Source organism: Anser cygnoides, chromosome 4 (assembly GCF_040182565.1).
Source record: "Anser cygnoides isolate HZ-2024a breed goose chromosome 4, Taihu_goose_T2T_genome, whole genome shotgun sequence".
In the NCBI taxonomy this organism is placed as follows: domain Eukaryota; kingdom Metazoa; phylum Chordata; class Aves; order Anseriformes; family Anatidae; genus Anser; species Anser cygnoides.
This window is the reverse complement of record NC_089876.1, coordinates 61728832-61745750: the sequence shown is the minus strand read 5'-3', so window position 1 is coordinate 61745750 and position 16919 is coordinate 61728832. Positions and strand designations below refer to the sequence as shown.

The 16919-nt window shown below is 35.0% G+C and overlaps 1 protein-coding gene across 11 annotated transcripts in view; it reads left to right on the top strand.

Annotated features, from left to right (window-relative positions):
- Positions 1-13942, top strand: part of PCM1 (pericentriolar material 1) — a 42598-nt gene extending 28656 nt beyond the window's left edge. For 7 of the 11 annotated variants that reach the window (XM_066996771.1, XM_066996772.1, XM_066996770.1 and 4 more), the window contains 15 exons: positions 610-782; positions 865-993; positions 1606-1726; positions 2049-2186; positions 2433-2566; positions 3902-4036; positions 4407-4604; positions 6255-6314; positions 8376-8514; positions 9291-9439; positions 10393-10468; positions 11447-11700; positions 11913-12005; positions 12122-12245; positions 13609-13942. In XM_066996771.1, coding sequence (XP_066852872.1) covers positions 610-782; positions 865-993; positions 1606-1726; positions 2049-2186; positions 2433-2566; positions 3902-4036; positions 4407-4604; positions 6255-6314; positions 8376-8514; positions 9291-9439; positions 10393-10468; positions 11447-11700; positions 11913-12005; positions 12122-12245; positions 13609-13634 — 1949 coding nt within the window. In that variant the 3' untranslated portion in view covers positions 13635-13942. The remainder of the gene's footprint in view (positions 1-609; positions 783-864; positions 994-1605; positions 1727-2048; positions 2187-2432; positions 2567-3901; positions 4037-4406; positions 4605-6254; positions 6315-8375; positions 8515-9290; positions 9440-10392; positions 10469-11446; positions 11701-11912; positions 12006-12121; positions 12246-13608) is intronic. The other 4 variants (XM_066996775.1, XM_066996776.1, XM_013179884.3 and 1 more) reach the window with 2 other exon arrangements.
- The last annotated feature ends 2977 nt before the right edge of the window (positions 13943-16919 follow it).

The following is a 16919-nucleotide window of genomic DNA, read 5'->3' as shown; positions in this document are numbered from 1 at the left end:
AAGTTGCAATATAAGGATAATCCCTTTAATTTTCAAAGGGTTAGGAGTCCTACTAGGAATCACATTGTCTTCTTGTGTATATGTAATTGGGCTTAAGGGTAGGAGGTTTTATGTAAGCCTACATGTAATGTATGGGAATGTAGGATTTATGCTTGTGTGGGGACGGGTGGCTGAATTCAGTCTAGAGTTTCCTTCAGGTTCTTGATTATTTCTTGCAAAAATAGGGAATATTTATATATGCCTGGGACTTTCGGTTGTCTTGTTTTGTATATGTTAAAAGTTGATTTTCAGTGTTGAATACCTGTTCTGAAAGCAACATTGTGTTGTGTGTAATATTCTGTTTAATAAGGAATTTTCTAAAAATATTCGATAGTAAGAACAAAACCTGATCCATATGAATGTTTTATATTTCATACCTAAAGGATTGAGTAAATAATTATTTCAGCATGTTCAAAACTTTGTTGCCTTCAGGAGATGAATAAGCTTTAAGAAAGCAGCTATATAGTGGAATCTACAGTGATTGAGGTCTAACTTGTTATGTAACAAGCAGTTTTCTTTCAATTGGATGCATGTCAAGTACTGAGTTGTTTGGTTTTTTTTCTCCTACAGAAACTGGTAGTGATCTTTCTATGTTTGAAGCTTTGCGGGACACAATTTATTCTGAAGTCGCAACTCTTATTTCTCAAAATGAGTCTCGTCCCCACTTTCTAATTGAACTTTTCCATGAGCTACAACTGTTAAACACAGATTACCTAAGGCAAAGGGCTCTATACGCTTTACAGGTATGCACAAAATTTTGGATCTTATGTATGAATTGAACAAATCTAAATACTTTTTTATACAGTATAGAGTTATCTTTTCCAGGATATAGTGACCAGACATTTATCTGAGAACAATGAGAAAGACAAATGTACAAAATCTCTGAATTCTGCAACATGGATAGCATCTAACTCTGAACTCACTCCCAGTGAAAGCCTTGCTTCTACAGATGATGTAAGTTTTAACTTCAAGTTCAGAAGCTAGTTTACTGTCAGCTTTTCCTGTATTTTCAATTTACATGCATATTGGGTAATGAAATAAGCACAGTAGTGGCTGAATTTGTCAAAAATTAATAAACATTCTAAAATTGTGAATGAAGGTATGCAAGAGAAGCTTCATGCAGAAGTGATTAAACATGGAAGGATTCTTTACACTGGAAATTAGTGATATGATAGGGAGGAACAGAACATAAAGGGGATATGAAGGGAATAAATGTGATACTGATGCTCAAAAACAGATAATACCCACCCTCCTGTGAATAAGGTCAGGTGAGTACTGATCACAAGGTTCTCAAACAGTTTTTGAATTTTTGTATTTAAGAAACTACTGATGCCTCTGCTTAGCTTCTTATGTGTTTATAGTTAACTATTTGGAGAAGAAAAAAAGACATGCTAGAATTACCTGACTGGAGCAAAAATCTTGCTTTCAGGATATAAACCAGTTAGGCAACTTGGTGATAATCCTTAATACCACAGCATGTGGCTGAAAAGAATTGCTCAGTGCTTCTCACATCTGTGAGAGCATGGTGCAGTTCTGCTCTGTATTCAGCTGATCGATGTTTTTTAGGAAACTTTTGACAAGAACTTCCCTACAGAAGCATGCCAAGACTGTGAACCAAATGATGCAGACAATGGGAGTACTATGTCTACATCTTCTCATTTTGAACCCTTTGCCACTGATGACTTGGGTAAGAATGATGTGATTTACAACCTCGCAAGTATTATTCCTTCACGTGCTCTCCAAAAATGCCTGCAATCGTGCACTCTTATGTAGTGCACTTCTTTTTTGATATAGTATGTAACTACGTGTTTTTTATTACAAAACTTTGAGCAATTAGCCACTTCTGAAACACTTTGAGTTGATCAAAGTGTATGTAAAAAAAACATTATAACAACTGCAATTATGTGTAAACTTTAAAACCTATGGCTTTGAACTAATTTATATCTGTTTACTTGTCTATCCATTGAAAACTTTATTTAGATTAAAAGGTGTTTTTATTCTAAATATAGGCAACACAGTGATTCACTTAGATCAAGCTTTGGCTAGGATGAGGGAATATGAGCGTATGAAAATTGAAGCTGAAAGTACCCTTGACTCTGAGGGCTGCTCTAGTAATTTTCAGGGTGCTACTGCTGCTAAATTAGAAGGTATGCACATATGTACATATTTTGCTTAGTTTTAGAAAATAATTATTCTAAATATCAAGAATAATTTAATTGGCTGACTTGCTTTCCTCTTCGTTTATATTGAAAACTTAGCAAAGCTTCATAGAATCTTAATGTACTTAAGCAAATTCTTGATTTACTTTAAAAGAAGAAAATGTATATCTTTGAAAATGATATTTCTCAAATAGTAATGTTGAATGACTTAGACATGCACTCTATTTTAACAAGGTCCAAGCACCAGTGAGTGTCTTTCTGCACCACAGTCAAGTGAAGCTTCTGCTGTTCCATGTCCTCGCATAGATACTCAGCAGCTTGACCGGCAGATTAAAGCCATTATGAAAGAGGTCATTCCTTTTCTGAAGGTAAGAATTCTTTTCAGAAATGTCTGAAGAGTTAGGAGAATAAGACAAGCTCTACACTTGCATAGAAGAATATTGTTTATATTGAATTAATAGAAAAAGTGATAGCCTTTCCGTGTTTAAGATAATAAAAGTAGATTTCAAATATAATACTTTTTTACGGTTCTAAAGCAAACTTCTTTGCTTGCACTTTGTTGAACATGTGTGAATGTGTTTCAGTACTTGAAGAGTAGATCCAAAATAATGGATTTAGTTTGTAATGAGTTTGTAAATAACTTTAAGTTATTATTAAGATATGTTTACCATCAGATATCTTTCAAATTTCCACTTTATTTAAAATGGGTAACTCACATCTTAGCAACAGCTGCCAATATGTACTAAGTTGCAGATATTGCTGAGAATGAAGTAAGGATTAAATACTCCACGGAAAGATTCTGTGGAGCTTTTAATGGGAAAAAGAAATGGTAAAGTTTCTAGATTGCGTAAGGTTGGTGGACTTCGGTTTCAAGAACAGGGATTTCTTTGTTTGGAGCTGACTCAGTCATATAGAAATGTTTGGAAATGTATTTCTGAAGTATTTGCTCAGAAAAACTAAAAATTCTAACCAAACTGCTACATACGATGTAACTTGAGATATTTTTTGAAAAATAGCTGTTGTTGATTAACATTAATTCTTCATGCTTACAACTATCTTTAAAGTTCTTGAGAACCTGTGAACTTCTATCTATACAGAAGAGAAACGTAATTCTTTAAAGAAGGAAAAATAATCACAGTTCATTCTTTGCAAGGTTAAGGAGCAGAGAATGTTAAGTTGTAAGATGCATAAGTCATCTCCATTGAGTTCAACTTCCCTTTTATAATATGCCGGGTATGTAAGCTTAGGTTTGTGTAATAAGGTGCTTAGTTGATATTAGTTGCAATTTTAAAAACTCTGTATGATTGACATGCCACCACCTCAGTGCATGAGGGCTTCTGTTTCGTTTGCAATTTTAAAGAAGCTTACAGCAGTAGGTATCTTAGCGTACGCTTTCATACACATGTAACACAGTAACTAATACAATTGTACAAATGTTAAAAGATGACATACATACATCCAGTACATTAGTATGTATTGGACATATAAGTGAGATAGTTTGTGTGTCATGGTGGATCAGTCATTAATGAAGTATGGTAGCTGCTATAATTGTGTTCGTTTGGTTTGTGAAGGGAGCTAGAACCTAAACAATCTATTCCTGCAGTATGATTCCTTGAGTGCATTTTTTTAATAAATTAATTTCAGTATTTGAGATGAGGGCTGACTTTTTTTAGTGGTAACTAAGCTCATCCCCTAATATTTAGGAACACATGGATGAAATATGCTCTTCTCAATTGCTGACATCAGTAAGACGTATGGTCTTGACTCTTACACAACAGAATGATGAAAGTAAAGAATTCGTGAAGTTCTTTCATAAGCAACTCGGTAGTATACTTCAGGTTAGTAGCTTTTCAATATTGTTTTGCAATACTATATTGCAATTTGGATAATCAGCAACAGTTAAAACCAGATTCCCTAAAGGAGTATTTTACAACTCTGGTGATAGCCCTTGTGATTTTCTGAAAATCAGTAATTACTGTTTTTTTTTTTTCTACAAGCGTGAAGATTGAATCAGTAATTTGATAAGTTCTGTTTTATGGTATTGAGATTCTATATAAAAGCTGTTTAAAACACTAAACCTGTTTATAAGAGTTTGTAATTTTATTTTTAATACTTAACTAATTTTTAGAGTTAAGAATATGGCAGGTACTTAGTCTTTTGAAGTTTGAAAGTTTGTTTCAAAAACTGAAGTATTATTTCTCTTCATAGGATTCACTGGCAAAATTTGCTGGTAGAAAACTAAAAGATTGTGGAGAAGATCTTCTTGTGGAGATTTCTGAGGTGTTATTTAATGAATTAGCCTTCTTTAAACTCATGCAAGACTTGGACAGCAATAGTATTTCTGTAAAGCAGAGGTGTAAAAGAAAAATAGAAACAACTGAAGAGATACAGTCTTATGCTAAAGAGGTTAGTTTTATTTATTTTTTTTAATTTAGCTTTTCTAAGTTTCATAGATGTCTGTATTTCCTAAACTTGTTTGATTAACTTAGTTTCATATGTTGTATATATGGGTGGTGGTTGTGGTGTGGTTTTTCTGTGTGGTCATAATTTATTGATTCTCTGCTACAGATGTCTAGTTGTGTAGACTTTCTAAATGGGAAATGTATTTTAATGGCTATATGTGTACATCAGGCAGAATAGCTGAGTGATGAAATAGTATTAATATCTGGAGCCATCAAGTAGTCAAAGTATTTTGACATACAGGTGTCCTGGTTCCTCATGTCTTCAGCTATTCCTACAGCTTTCCTTGCAGTAGCTTAGTCAGGCACCATCTTTTTATAACACTATTATAGCTAGATATTCATCAAACAGTTGGCTTGTTGGCATATGTACCATGTATGGCTTCCTGGAATTAGGGTAAAAAAATATCTTTGGAAATATGTGAGAATGTACTGCATGTTCTGCTCTAACAATGCAGTTTTTAGTTGCTTTTGTCACCCTTTACAGTATTAAAGATGTCTTGTGACTTTTTTCTATTGCAGTCCTGCAGTTTTTACAAACATAACTTTTTTAGTTATGCAAACCGTTTACAAAAGAAACGCTAAAACAGGTCTTGTTCATATAACTCTTAACTTGTGTATCTACCTCAGTGTTTCTTCTTGTGTGGTCCTTTCAGCTTTCTTTTAGAAATACAAATACAAAAATTAAATAAATCCATGAAGTCATTCATACTTTAAAATGACAACAGAAGATACTGTGAATCTGTCCTCAACTATGAACTCCTGGTTTTAGCCATAGCATCAACTTAATTTCAGTATACGTCAACTTAGATGTGCCAATACTATAGCTAGTGTGAAATTGGCTTCTTTACAAGCGGCTCCACAGTCTAAGAGATGATCTGAATTGAGAGAGATTTGGATATGATTTCCTGTGTTATCTGAAATGGGTCATTGGATCCTCTTACATAAAGGGTTGGTTTATACCATGCCATAAGAATGCATGGAGCCAACTTAGATCTGTCATTTCTTCTCATCTACTGGAAGTCAGTGAATTTGGGTTAAAGTCAGTGTCTGCATTGTTGCTGAGACATAAGTTCAGATTCAGTGGGGCCTGAGGTGAGCCAGAACTGGTAGGTCCTGGATATTGTACAGATCACGCAAATATCTCTATATAGTCTTCTCACAGCTTTCAGATCCAGGATCCTGATACAGGCACAACAGATTTTACTCTATTTTGTGACTGTCTTGAGTCAAGTAAACTAAATGGTTTTAGATTCCGTGCTGAAAAACACAGCTCTTTTTCTTGATTAGAGGTGGCATACCTAATTCTATAGGTTAAGTAAGATTCAACAACAGTCTAGAGAAATAGCTTGTGTACACATGCTTTTTAAAAGAAAAAGGTCTAGCATACCTCTCGCAATATTTTGCAACTCTAAAATTGTGAAGACATCTGTGCAAGCGTCTCAAAATATAGAATTCCCCATGGCTTACCACAGTTAGCCAGATAGCAGTTCTTGGGAAGACTGCATTTCAGGCAGCCTTCCCCGAAGCCTTAGATTGGTTCAGTATTTCAAAGTTATTTCAGTGTAGAATTGAAGACAGTTTGTGTTTCTTCTAGGCAAAAAAAGGTCTCCAGGTGGATGTTTGTTCATCTGCAGAAGATATCGATGAGGACAAAGTATGTTTATGCTTCTGAACTGTCTTTATTCACCAGATAATTTCACAAATGACTTAGGCTTACTGTTTGCTATCATATAAATCCAGTAGCTGTAAGCTGCCCACTTCTTAGTGTTTATAAATTTATTAAACATCTTGCTTTTTTTTTTCTACGTTATTTCCAGTGATTTACTTTATCAAAGTAAATTATAATTTCCCTTTTATAATTTGAGTTGTCAGTCTGGAAAATAAGTACAAAAAAAAGTCTTCATCAGTAAGTCTCTGTTATCATATGCCTTCAATAACATAACTTGGATATTGGTTCCTTAGTCGTTCTAGTTTTTATTCCATTTAGTACTGCAAAGCCATTGTCAGTGTAAACACTGATGCATTTCTTACAAAACAGTATCTAGTTATCTTTCAGCAAGTGTGGTCAGATCAACAAAGACAGCATTAAAGATACTTTTTTATTTACTGGTGAACTTTTATGTGAAGTCTAAAAAGAACAAAGTTCATGTTGAATGTTACATGACTGAAATGGAGTAATTTGTGATGCTTTATTTGCTTTAGCGTAGGAACTTTCTTTTCATTTTAATATTCATTTTCTATGTTTGGGGGGAAAAAGATCCAGTTATCTTATTACCAGATTTGATCTGGGGCTCAAAGCACTGAGAATGCAATCATTCCTTGAAAAATGAAGTAACAAGGGCAGTAAATAGAGATGGTGCTCAGCTATTTTTAGTAATGGACATTTTCTTTTTTAATGTTATTCAATTAATTATTTTTCATCCTAAAGAGAAGACAGATGTTCTGCATTGGGTCACATAGTTGAGATCTTTGGAGTTGCTCTGTGTGCTCTCTGAGTTACTAAACGTTAGGAGCTAAATCATCTTCCTTTTTTTTTCCTTTAAGTTTGTTTTGAAAACCACTAAAAATCATTGTGCTAGGGTAGAGGAGTTGTTTTTAAAATTTTGGGTTTTTGTTGGAATGTTTGGGTTTTTCCGACCAAGAATAAGATATGTGATGCACTAAAATAGAGTGCTGAATGCTTTCCTAGATGTCACAGAATCACAGAATCGTCTAGGTTGGAAGAGACCTCCAAGATCATCTAGTCCAACCTCAGCCCTAACACTAACAAGTCCTACACTAAACCATATCACTAAGAGCTACATTAAAACGTCTTTTAAAGACCTCCAGGGATGGCGACTCAACCACCTCCCTGGGCAGTCCATTCCAATGTCTAACAACCCTTTCAGTAAAGAAGTTCTTCCTAACATCCAACCTAAACCTCCCCTGGTGCAACTTTAGCCCATTCCCCCTTGTCCTGTCACCAGGCACGTGGGAGAATAGACCAACCCCCACCTCTCTACAGCCTCCTTTAAGGTACCTATAGAGAGCGACATATGTCATATGCATATGTATAGGCCTAGAGTCAGTTCTTTCTTCTAGGGTTTAGAGCTTCTGTCATACTGCTTAGGAAGTAAAAGTGGGAATCTATATATTGCTTGTTTCGATTGCTTTCATGTAGGAGAGTCCTGCAAGATTTGGAGTCAAACTCAGGGCTTTATCTTGGGTTCATATAGACTGAGCAGAAATTTCTCACTTAAGGTATTTAGCAAATCATTTAGCAGAGGAACTGTTGAGTAGCTCTTGTCAAAGAAATTAAAAGAAATATTAGGGAATATTCCTAATATCTACTAGAGGTCATTTAGGAGTGAAAAGAAACCACTAGACAGTAACAATGCAAGTGTTTCTCACCTTCTCATGTTAATGAAGTACCTGACTGAAGGAAAAATGCTTAAAGCTAGAAAGTCACCTTTTCAGATAATGATATAATCAGTTATGGTGTCCTTTATGGCTATGTCTGAATGGTGTGTGACCTATCTTAGTAGGTTCTGATGCTCTGTTTCTGAAATACCTTTGCAGAATTAATTTCAAGGCCTTACGTCCTTCTTAAAAATTAGCTTTTAGCCTGCAGGTGTTTGATTTTGATGTGGGGGGAAAAGGTGATTCTTTGCAGGAACCATAACTTAATCTGTAGATAAACAAACATGAAATCGCACAATATTCTATGTTTTCCTAGGACAAGGATGAGACTGAAACTGTGAAACCAGCACAGGGCTCAGAAATGTATGATGGTAATGAAGTTCCTGAAAGTATTAGGTCTGATGCTTCTGACCAAGAGGAAGATGAAGAAAGTGAAAGTGCCCCAGTGGCTATAAGTAAGTGCTTTTTATAGCTCATTAGTCAGTGCTTTCACCATGGTCTTGACCAGCTAATTTTACAACAGAAATTTCATGAAGTGCTGCTTTGTAACACCTTCCTTCAAAGGTTTTCTAGTCAGGTCTTTCCCAGTGACAGTTTTCCAGTACGGTATTTACTAATACCTTGTCAAGGGTTAAACAATCCAATAAGAGGAGCTTTTGCTTTTTGTAATTACTGCATCTTGTAGATGCACGTTGGAATCATATTCATAGCTTGCTAAGTTGCCTTTCCTGCTTCAAACTTGAAGTTTCTCAAGCTTTGAGCTGAATAATGTGAAAGCTGCTAAAATTCTACGCAACTTTTCAGTTAAATGATTTTTGAATATGCTTATTTTTCATATTTTTTAATAATCTTGCATATTTTTTAATCACTTCTGTCCTGTTTGTGAAACACCAACAACTCATGTCTTGGTTTCCCCTACTTACATTCTTAACACCAATTTGTTTAATCAGTGAAATATTTCACACCAACACAGTAGTATTTTTTGATAATATGGCTCATGTGGAGCATATGAATATTAGGAAGTATGTCATCACTGGATTGTAATTTAAAGGAATGTTTTGACCTTAGAGTTGTAAGTGATGACTGCAGTAAATCCCCTAAAGGGATTTGGATTTTGCAGCCATCTTACTCTTTCAGATGCATCAGTAAGAGTTTTTACTGAGAAAATACAGCAAGTTATATTAATATGTAAATCCAATATGAAGGTGGTTTTATGTTGATTTACGTTTAGGCTTATCAAAAGCAGAAACCCAAGCTCTGACTAATTATGGCAGTGGAGAAGATGAGAATGAAGATGAAGAAATAGAATTCGAGGAAGGACCTGTTGATGTGCAGACATCACTACAAGCGAGCAGTGAAACAGCAACTGAAAATGAACAGGTATCACCAAAGTTGTAAACACAGCACAAGAAAGCTAAGTCAGTGCGTAACTTTTCAGAAAAATATATTGTAGCAAACTTCATACTGACAAAGGTAGAGAAACAATGCAAGAGATGAAATGAAACCAATGAAACCTACATAAAAAAAAAAAGCTTACTACTCATTGCCTGCCTGAATGTATTACTGGCATAGTTGATGCCAGAACGGATGGACACACACACACGTTTAAGTCTGCTGTTGGAGAGATGAAACGTAAGCAATAGGAAAGGTAAACTATCAAAAAAAAAAAAAGTTTTACATTGTTAACTTGTTCTTCTTCTGTGCTTGCTGACATCAAGGTAATTATTGGGCATTAATTTGCAGAAGACAATGACATTTGTATTTTAACATGTCTTTGATTTGTCTTTCCTTTTTACAAGGTATGTAATATTTTTTCCAGAACAATGGTGAAATGTTTTTGGCTGTTATTGCCATTTTATTGTTAGCTTCCTTAAAAACACCTGGTTGTGTGTGACCTGGTTCTGGAGACTTATTTACTGACATGCAAAGAATTAACAAAATGGAGTTCTGAATCTTTTGAAACTCTGGTTTACTCAAAGCTATTAACGTTTAGGCAATTTATAGAGCATTTTGTGCCTTAAAAGCTAAAACAGTAGGTCTTTCCAGTGGAACCAGAAGGTTTATTTGGGAACTACTATAGCAAAAAAAAAAAAAAAAAAGTTCAGATAAAACACATGTATCAGTATTAATAATTTCTTAAAGTGTGGTTGACCAACTGATTGAATTCTGTTTCCAAGAGTAGAACTTAATATTTTTATTTCATGCTAGTTAAGACAAAAACACTGAACAAGTGTACAATGTGTTTTTAATTACCAAGGAAGACTGAATTATGCAATAAGCTACAAAACTGGTTAGTAGAACTTGTTCTAATTCATTTTTACCTTCTCCAATAGACTCCAAACCAAGAAGTGAATAAAACAAAAGGCAGCGATACTATGTCATCCAAACAAGAATCTGCTAATGTAAAAGGTAAGACCAGCATGAATTGAGAGATTAACAATTCTATATGAATTGCATACTGTGAGAATTATCTGGGACAGTGTCTGTGATATATGTAATTAAGAGGAAGATGATCAAACTTGCAAGAGTTTATTGGACTGTTTTTTCTCATGATACCATGTCATTTGACTTAATACATCTGTGTTGACATAAATGCAGCAAATCTTTTAAAGAGGAAGCTTGAAATAATCTTACACAGGTAGGTGCGCTACAGTTTTTGATGTTTAACACTTAAGTGAATTTCAAGTAATTGCTGAAGCCACTGGCAATTGTAGCTGTATAGTGTGTCTATTACAGGATTCTGATGTTTGGATTTGTCTAGTACGTGTTTTTTTCCTGCTACTGCCATTTACTAGCAATTGAAATAATTTTATATTTTAAAGATTTATGCTGGGTTCTAACTGATTAAGAACTGAGTAATCATTTTCTGTGTCAAAACACAGCCAACCGGTATGGATGTTATTTCTAGCTGTGATCTCCTGCTTTTTCTGTGTTCTTCTGTTGCAAATACTGGTTTTGGGTTTTGTCTTTTTTCATAGACTAAAAGCAGAATTTGAATAGATTCAGCATCAACACAAGAATGTGTCAAAATGTTAGGGGATTTATTGTTCTGAATCTCCTTATACCTAGATTGTGTATTTAACAGTAGGCCTTATAGTTCTGGAGTTGGTTTTAAAAAATAAAAAATGCTTTATCAAGTCAGAAGTTTTTAAATCAGATACTGTCCTGTGATAATTGCTGATACCGTAGTGTATGGCACTCTTTAAGAACAAATAACTCATATTTTATTTCAATAAGTTGTGTGGGTCTGAGGGACTAATTCACTTTCATTGCTTATTTGTAGCTTTGAATCATAATTTGTTTAAGGAAAAAAAGATAATCTGTGTCTTTTATACACTCAATCTTTTACCATTTCTACCTAGTTAAAATGAAGTTTTATGGTTTTAGGTGAACAAGATGAAGCTACGCTTTTGCCTCATTACCTCAATGTCATGGAGAACACACCACCTTCAACAGTCAACACCCCAGAATCATTTATAACAGCCAGTGTGAAAACAGAAGAAACAAGCTCATCGTTACCAGGAAATGAGACTCAAAAGCTAGATACAGCATGTGTAGTAAACAAGTCATCTGCTGGAAGTTCTGAAAGCTCCGTGGCTGGCAGTCCTGATACAGAGTCACCTGTATTAGTGAATGAATATGTATGTATAATTCAGTTGGGATACATCTAAGAAAAATTAGAAGCTTTTTTTTATTTATTTCAGTGTTATTTCTTGTTTCCAGTCTCGTTTAGTTGTCGTCTGCAAATTTGATGTGGGCATTTCTTTTTGATGTACTGCTTAAAATGTTAAAAATTCTAGTTTTGGAGTGAAAATAAAACAGTGGCACTAAATGTCACTATTTTTATTAACAGGAAGCTGGTTCTGGAAATATAAGTCAAAAATCTGATGAGGATGACTTTGTGAAAGTTGAAGACTTGCCCCTTAAGCTTGCAGTCTATTCAGAGGTACTTTGCTGGTTTTTGTTGTTATTTAGAAGTGCATGCTTTAAATGTCTTGATTATCATCAAGACAACAGTAAGAATTATCTAGAATTCTAAGTTTTGCTTTATCCATTACAAAGGCAGATTTAATGAAGAAAATAGCATCGGAGGCCCAAACCAACAGTTTGTCTGACGAGTTACTGGATGGAGGTAGAGCCCAAGATGAAGAATTAGTAGGAGATGCCCAAACTTTGAAAGAACCAGGTAAGGATTATTTTCTAAATCATCTCCACATATTGGGAAAACATTCTGAAATGGCCTTAGAATTTACATATCTTGTTATCATTGGCTGAAGTAAGAAATCACAGTAGTGCAGAAAGCATATCCTTTTATATGATCATGCATTGGCAAATAATGCATTGATATGCAGGGTTTTGCCTTTCATGTCCCTTCTGTATATTTCCATTAGATTCTGTGCCTAAAACTCATAAAAATTAACATTTAAAATGCACAGTGTAACTTCATGTTTTTAAAACTTATTAAAAGCATTTTTATTTTTTGTTATATAAGCTTGGGTTTAATATTTTAAATTTTAATTGCTATTATCTGATTTAATTGCTAGTATCTGAATGCTTAATAAAATCTGCTGACAGATTGCTCAGTGTTTGTAATAGGGAAGCTCTAGAGACTTTTTGGGAAAGTAAAATATCTCTTAAGAGAAAAGAAAATATTATCTGATTTAATTGCTAGTATCTGAATGCTTAATAAAATCTGCTGACAGATTGCTCAGTGTTTGTAATAGGGAAGCTCTAGAGACTTTTTGGGAAAGTAAAATATCTCTTAAGAGAAAAGAAAATATTTTTGATATAAACCATGCCATGAGGTAGAAAACGTTCTTTAGCGTGTGCGACAGTAATAAAGATTTCCATTGTTGCTTTCATGAAACTATTTCTGCAGCTCCAAAAACTTCATGGCAATATATGTCAAAATTGTTTTTCTTGTAACGTGATACGGATGCTGTGACAATTTATGGTATCAGAGTCTTCTGTTCCATTGTTGGGCTTATAGTTCTTTAATGGAAAGTGTGTGTGTAAATGCGTGAACTGAGTATTCTTATGGTAGGAGGTTTCTGCTAGTGTAGCTAGTCCCAATTCTTTAAACAGTCTAAGCTGATGAAAACATTTTTTTACTGCATTTGTAATGACAGCATAGGATTTTCCAGATTAGTGTGATGGAAGAAACATCTTCCCTTCCATTTCATGCAGTGCCCATCATCACTCTTGTTTGTCATAGCTAAGGTAGCAGAAGTCTGTCATGTCAGTCTGGTGAATACAGGTGCATGGTGCAGAAATGGTCTGGATAAGAATGCCTCGTCACAGAAAATCAGTAGCTAGCAACTAAGATGTTCTTCGTCTGTGTATGTGGGATATCTGTAGCTGTTTAAGTAGGCTGTGTCTCAAAGTACTTGTGAAGGAGAAGTGATGATCAAATATTTCATCAAGGGTATAATAATAAATAATGGATACTTAGATGGAGATGAAATGTGGTCGGAGATGAAGTGTGGTCAAGAGCTGTGTTCAATGCCTAGTAGTTGCTAGACAGTAATAAGTATGCTTTTATTTTACAGAAACTTTTGGAGCTCAGAGTGTGTGAAAATGATCCGAAGATACCTGCATATGTAAACTCCATGTATACAAATGCATATGGAAGATCACTACTTTCACAAATTCTGAAAGTGTATAAAAATGTAAAATAGTTTTTGACACTCTGCCTTTTAGGATAGGTATGCTAACTTCTGCCTGTGGCAGTTTGAACAGCTGGAACTGAATCCTCTTTTATTCAGTTTTGCTGCACTGTTCTTTTTCTGTCTTAATCTTTTTTATTTTTTATTGTGACTTGTTTAGTAATTTTAAAATTGTTCAAAATTGTAGTTTTAAATAAAGTTTGGACTTGTCTGTAAATTTGTCTTTTGAAAAATTTTCCTCTGACTTATAAAAGGATATGCAGAGTTTGTTGTTGGAAGTTAACTGACTTGAGTGTAGGCCTGCTTGTAGCACTTTGCTACTCCTGTTCAGAGAAATACTGCTAATGTTCCTGGGACGAGAAATTCTCATCCCATGAAGTTTCTCCATCCACAAATAAGACTTGTAGATACAGTATGTATCTCTATATCGCCTTAAAGCCTAAGTATAGCTGGCCTATTAAATATATATATTTAATGTATGCATATATATATATATTCCTGTTCATGTCCTGTGGAATTAAATTAATCTTCTTCAGCACAGTGCTCTGAGGTGAAGTAGATACCCTGTTTTTGTACTTAACTGCACAAACCATCTGTTTTTCTACATTTCCACTTCTGCACTTTTCAACATGAAGGAGGATAAACTTGGCTGAAAAATTTTGTATCCTTTTGCATGTAATGCTGCAGCTGAATATCTCTAGAATTTGTTCCCAAAGTATTTGACCTTGTGAAAGCTTTTCATGTAGAAAGGAAGAAATTTAGGAAATTACAATTGAAATTACTGTTAAAAACACGGGTAAAGTCAGCAACTAATGAAGTCTGGTAGCAAAAGCAGAATTAAGATTGTAGAAAAGTAGATTAGAAAACTAAACCAGAAGAAAAACTTTATTCTTTAATATTCCTGCTTGCATCAGTTTCTAACATTATTTCTAGCTTAGTTTTATGATATAGCTTATTCAGTGTATCTGTTCCAATGTAGAGGTCCTGTTTACCTTAAATTAGGGCAAAGCTTTTCTCAAAATAGTTAAAATAAAAAAGAAATCATCATAAATTCAGTTTCAGTTAGTTCTATAATACGGCTGTATGCTAAAGGAGACATTTTAGTGATAATGAATCCTAAATACGCCTGAAATAGTCTGAAGTTTGAATAGAATAGTGTATTTTATTTTTTGATTCTCCCCAGGTTTTGAGAGTGGATTTTGAAATGGCAGGTTGGAGAAGAGAGGTATGATTGTAACAGCAACATTTACTTACTATTCAGGCTTCAAACTCATGGTGATACTATATGCAGAGGACAAGGGAAATACAGGTTTGTGTTGTCACAATATGAAAATGAAACAAAAATGAAAGCTTTTAATCACTAACTTAACACAGGAATCAGTAGACTTCAAAGAGGACATATATAGAACAAGAAGATTTGTGCTCTATTTAAGACGAAAGTTTGGTTAATGTGTTAGACAAACTTTAAACTCAAGAAACAGAATGAACCCAAGTCATTCCAGGGCAAGAATTCAAGAATGCTGTATATGAATAATACCTTTTAATGGATTTGGCCTACCTCTGGTGATGAAATTTTCACCAAAACGTGTCATGCAGTAGTATTTGCTTGGAATCTGTAAAAAAATTATGAACTCTTACTGAGACTGAGGGATAGTGCAGGTGTGCAACTGGGTTTGCTTGGACAAGGATTCAAATTGCAGTTGAAGAAATATGCTTAAAATCCATTGTAGCTTTGGAAATGAGACAGTGGTTGGCAGTGTTAGATTAAAATTGCTATGATAGTTAATGTTGAAGCATAAAATTATGCTTAAGGAACAACTGTCTACTATAATATGTGTCAAAATTAAGGAAGGAAGTCGACTTACTGAAGTATTGATTAAATATTTTGAATGAGACAAGGTAGAAAAAGGAGTGCTTATCCTAGATATATTCAACACCAGCACTGTACCTCATAATACTCTTAGAGAACTGAATTCTGACCTTTGGTCGTGCCAGTAGAAATGATGTCACTGCAGGTGGGGGGTGTAGCAGGGAACAAGTCTTTAAAAGAGAAGTCTTTGTACTCAGGACAGCTCTTTGCAGGGGATCTTGTTCTAACACCTTCAGGGACAATAAAGAAGCTTGGTATAACACAGAAGTAAAGTCTTCAGTTGCAACTTCTGGATTAAATGCTCTGTTTTCAAATTTCATGGATGGAACTGAGGAATGCTCCTTGTGGTTGAAGAAGATGAAAATAGTAAAGACCCTAAAAATCATAGAAGGGCTTGGGTTGGAAGGGACCTTAAAGACCATCTAGTTCTAACCCCCTGCCATGTGCAGGGACATCTCCCACCAGACCAGGTTGTGCATGGTGGCCTTGAGCACCTCCAGGGATGGGACACCCACACCTTCTCTGGGCAACCTGTGCCAGTGCCTCACCACCCTCAGAGTGAAGAATTTCTTCCTTACATCTAATCTAAATCTACCCTCTTAGTCTAAAATCATTACTCCTTGTCCTATCACTACGTGCCCTGACAGAGTCCCTCCTAAGCTTTCCTGTAGGCCCTCTTTAGGCAGTGGAAGGCCACTGTAAGGTCTCCCTGGAGCTTTCTCTTCTCCAGGTAGAACCACCCCAGCTCCCTCAGCCTGTCTTCACGGGAGAGGTGCTGCAGCCCCCTGATCATCATAACACAGTGACAACCCTGGAAATCAGGAAGATGATGTGTCGAGGAAAGAAAGAGGTAATAGTAACCAAGCATAAGAAATAAGCTAACTTGCAACAAATTCTTTAAAAGTTCATATCTTTATGGTATACTGATTACATATATATGTGACTTGTGTATAACATTGCAGAGGGCTCTTGTATTATAGTGTCTGTTCTGTGAGCTGTAATTGATTAAGGAAATCTTAGTTACAAAATGTCCATCTAAAATACACTGTTTTACAACTCCAAAATAACATCAACTTTCTATACAGAAACAGCATTTGTCTTAGTTTTTGTTAGTAAGCTTGGGGGGAGGGTATAAAGTCTTCTGTCATGGTGGAGTTTTTTTTTTTTTAAGCAGCCTAACCAAAATTGAAATAGCTCTTGTACTTGTTTCACTGCTCAAAGTGATGTGATGCTGGGCTGCATGTCAAGCTAGTCCCCATTTAGTGAGTCATGCGAGACAGAAGAAAGATAATCAACATCAACTACTTTCAAATGAGCTAAAGAT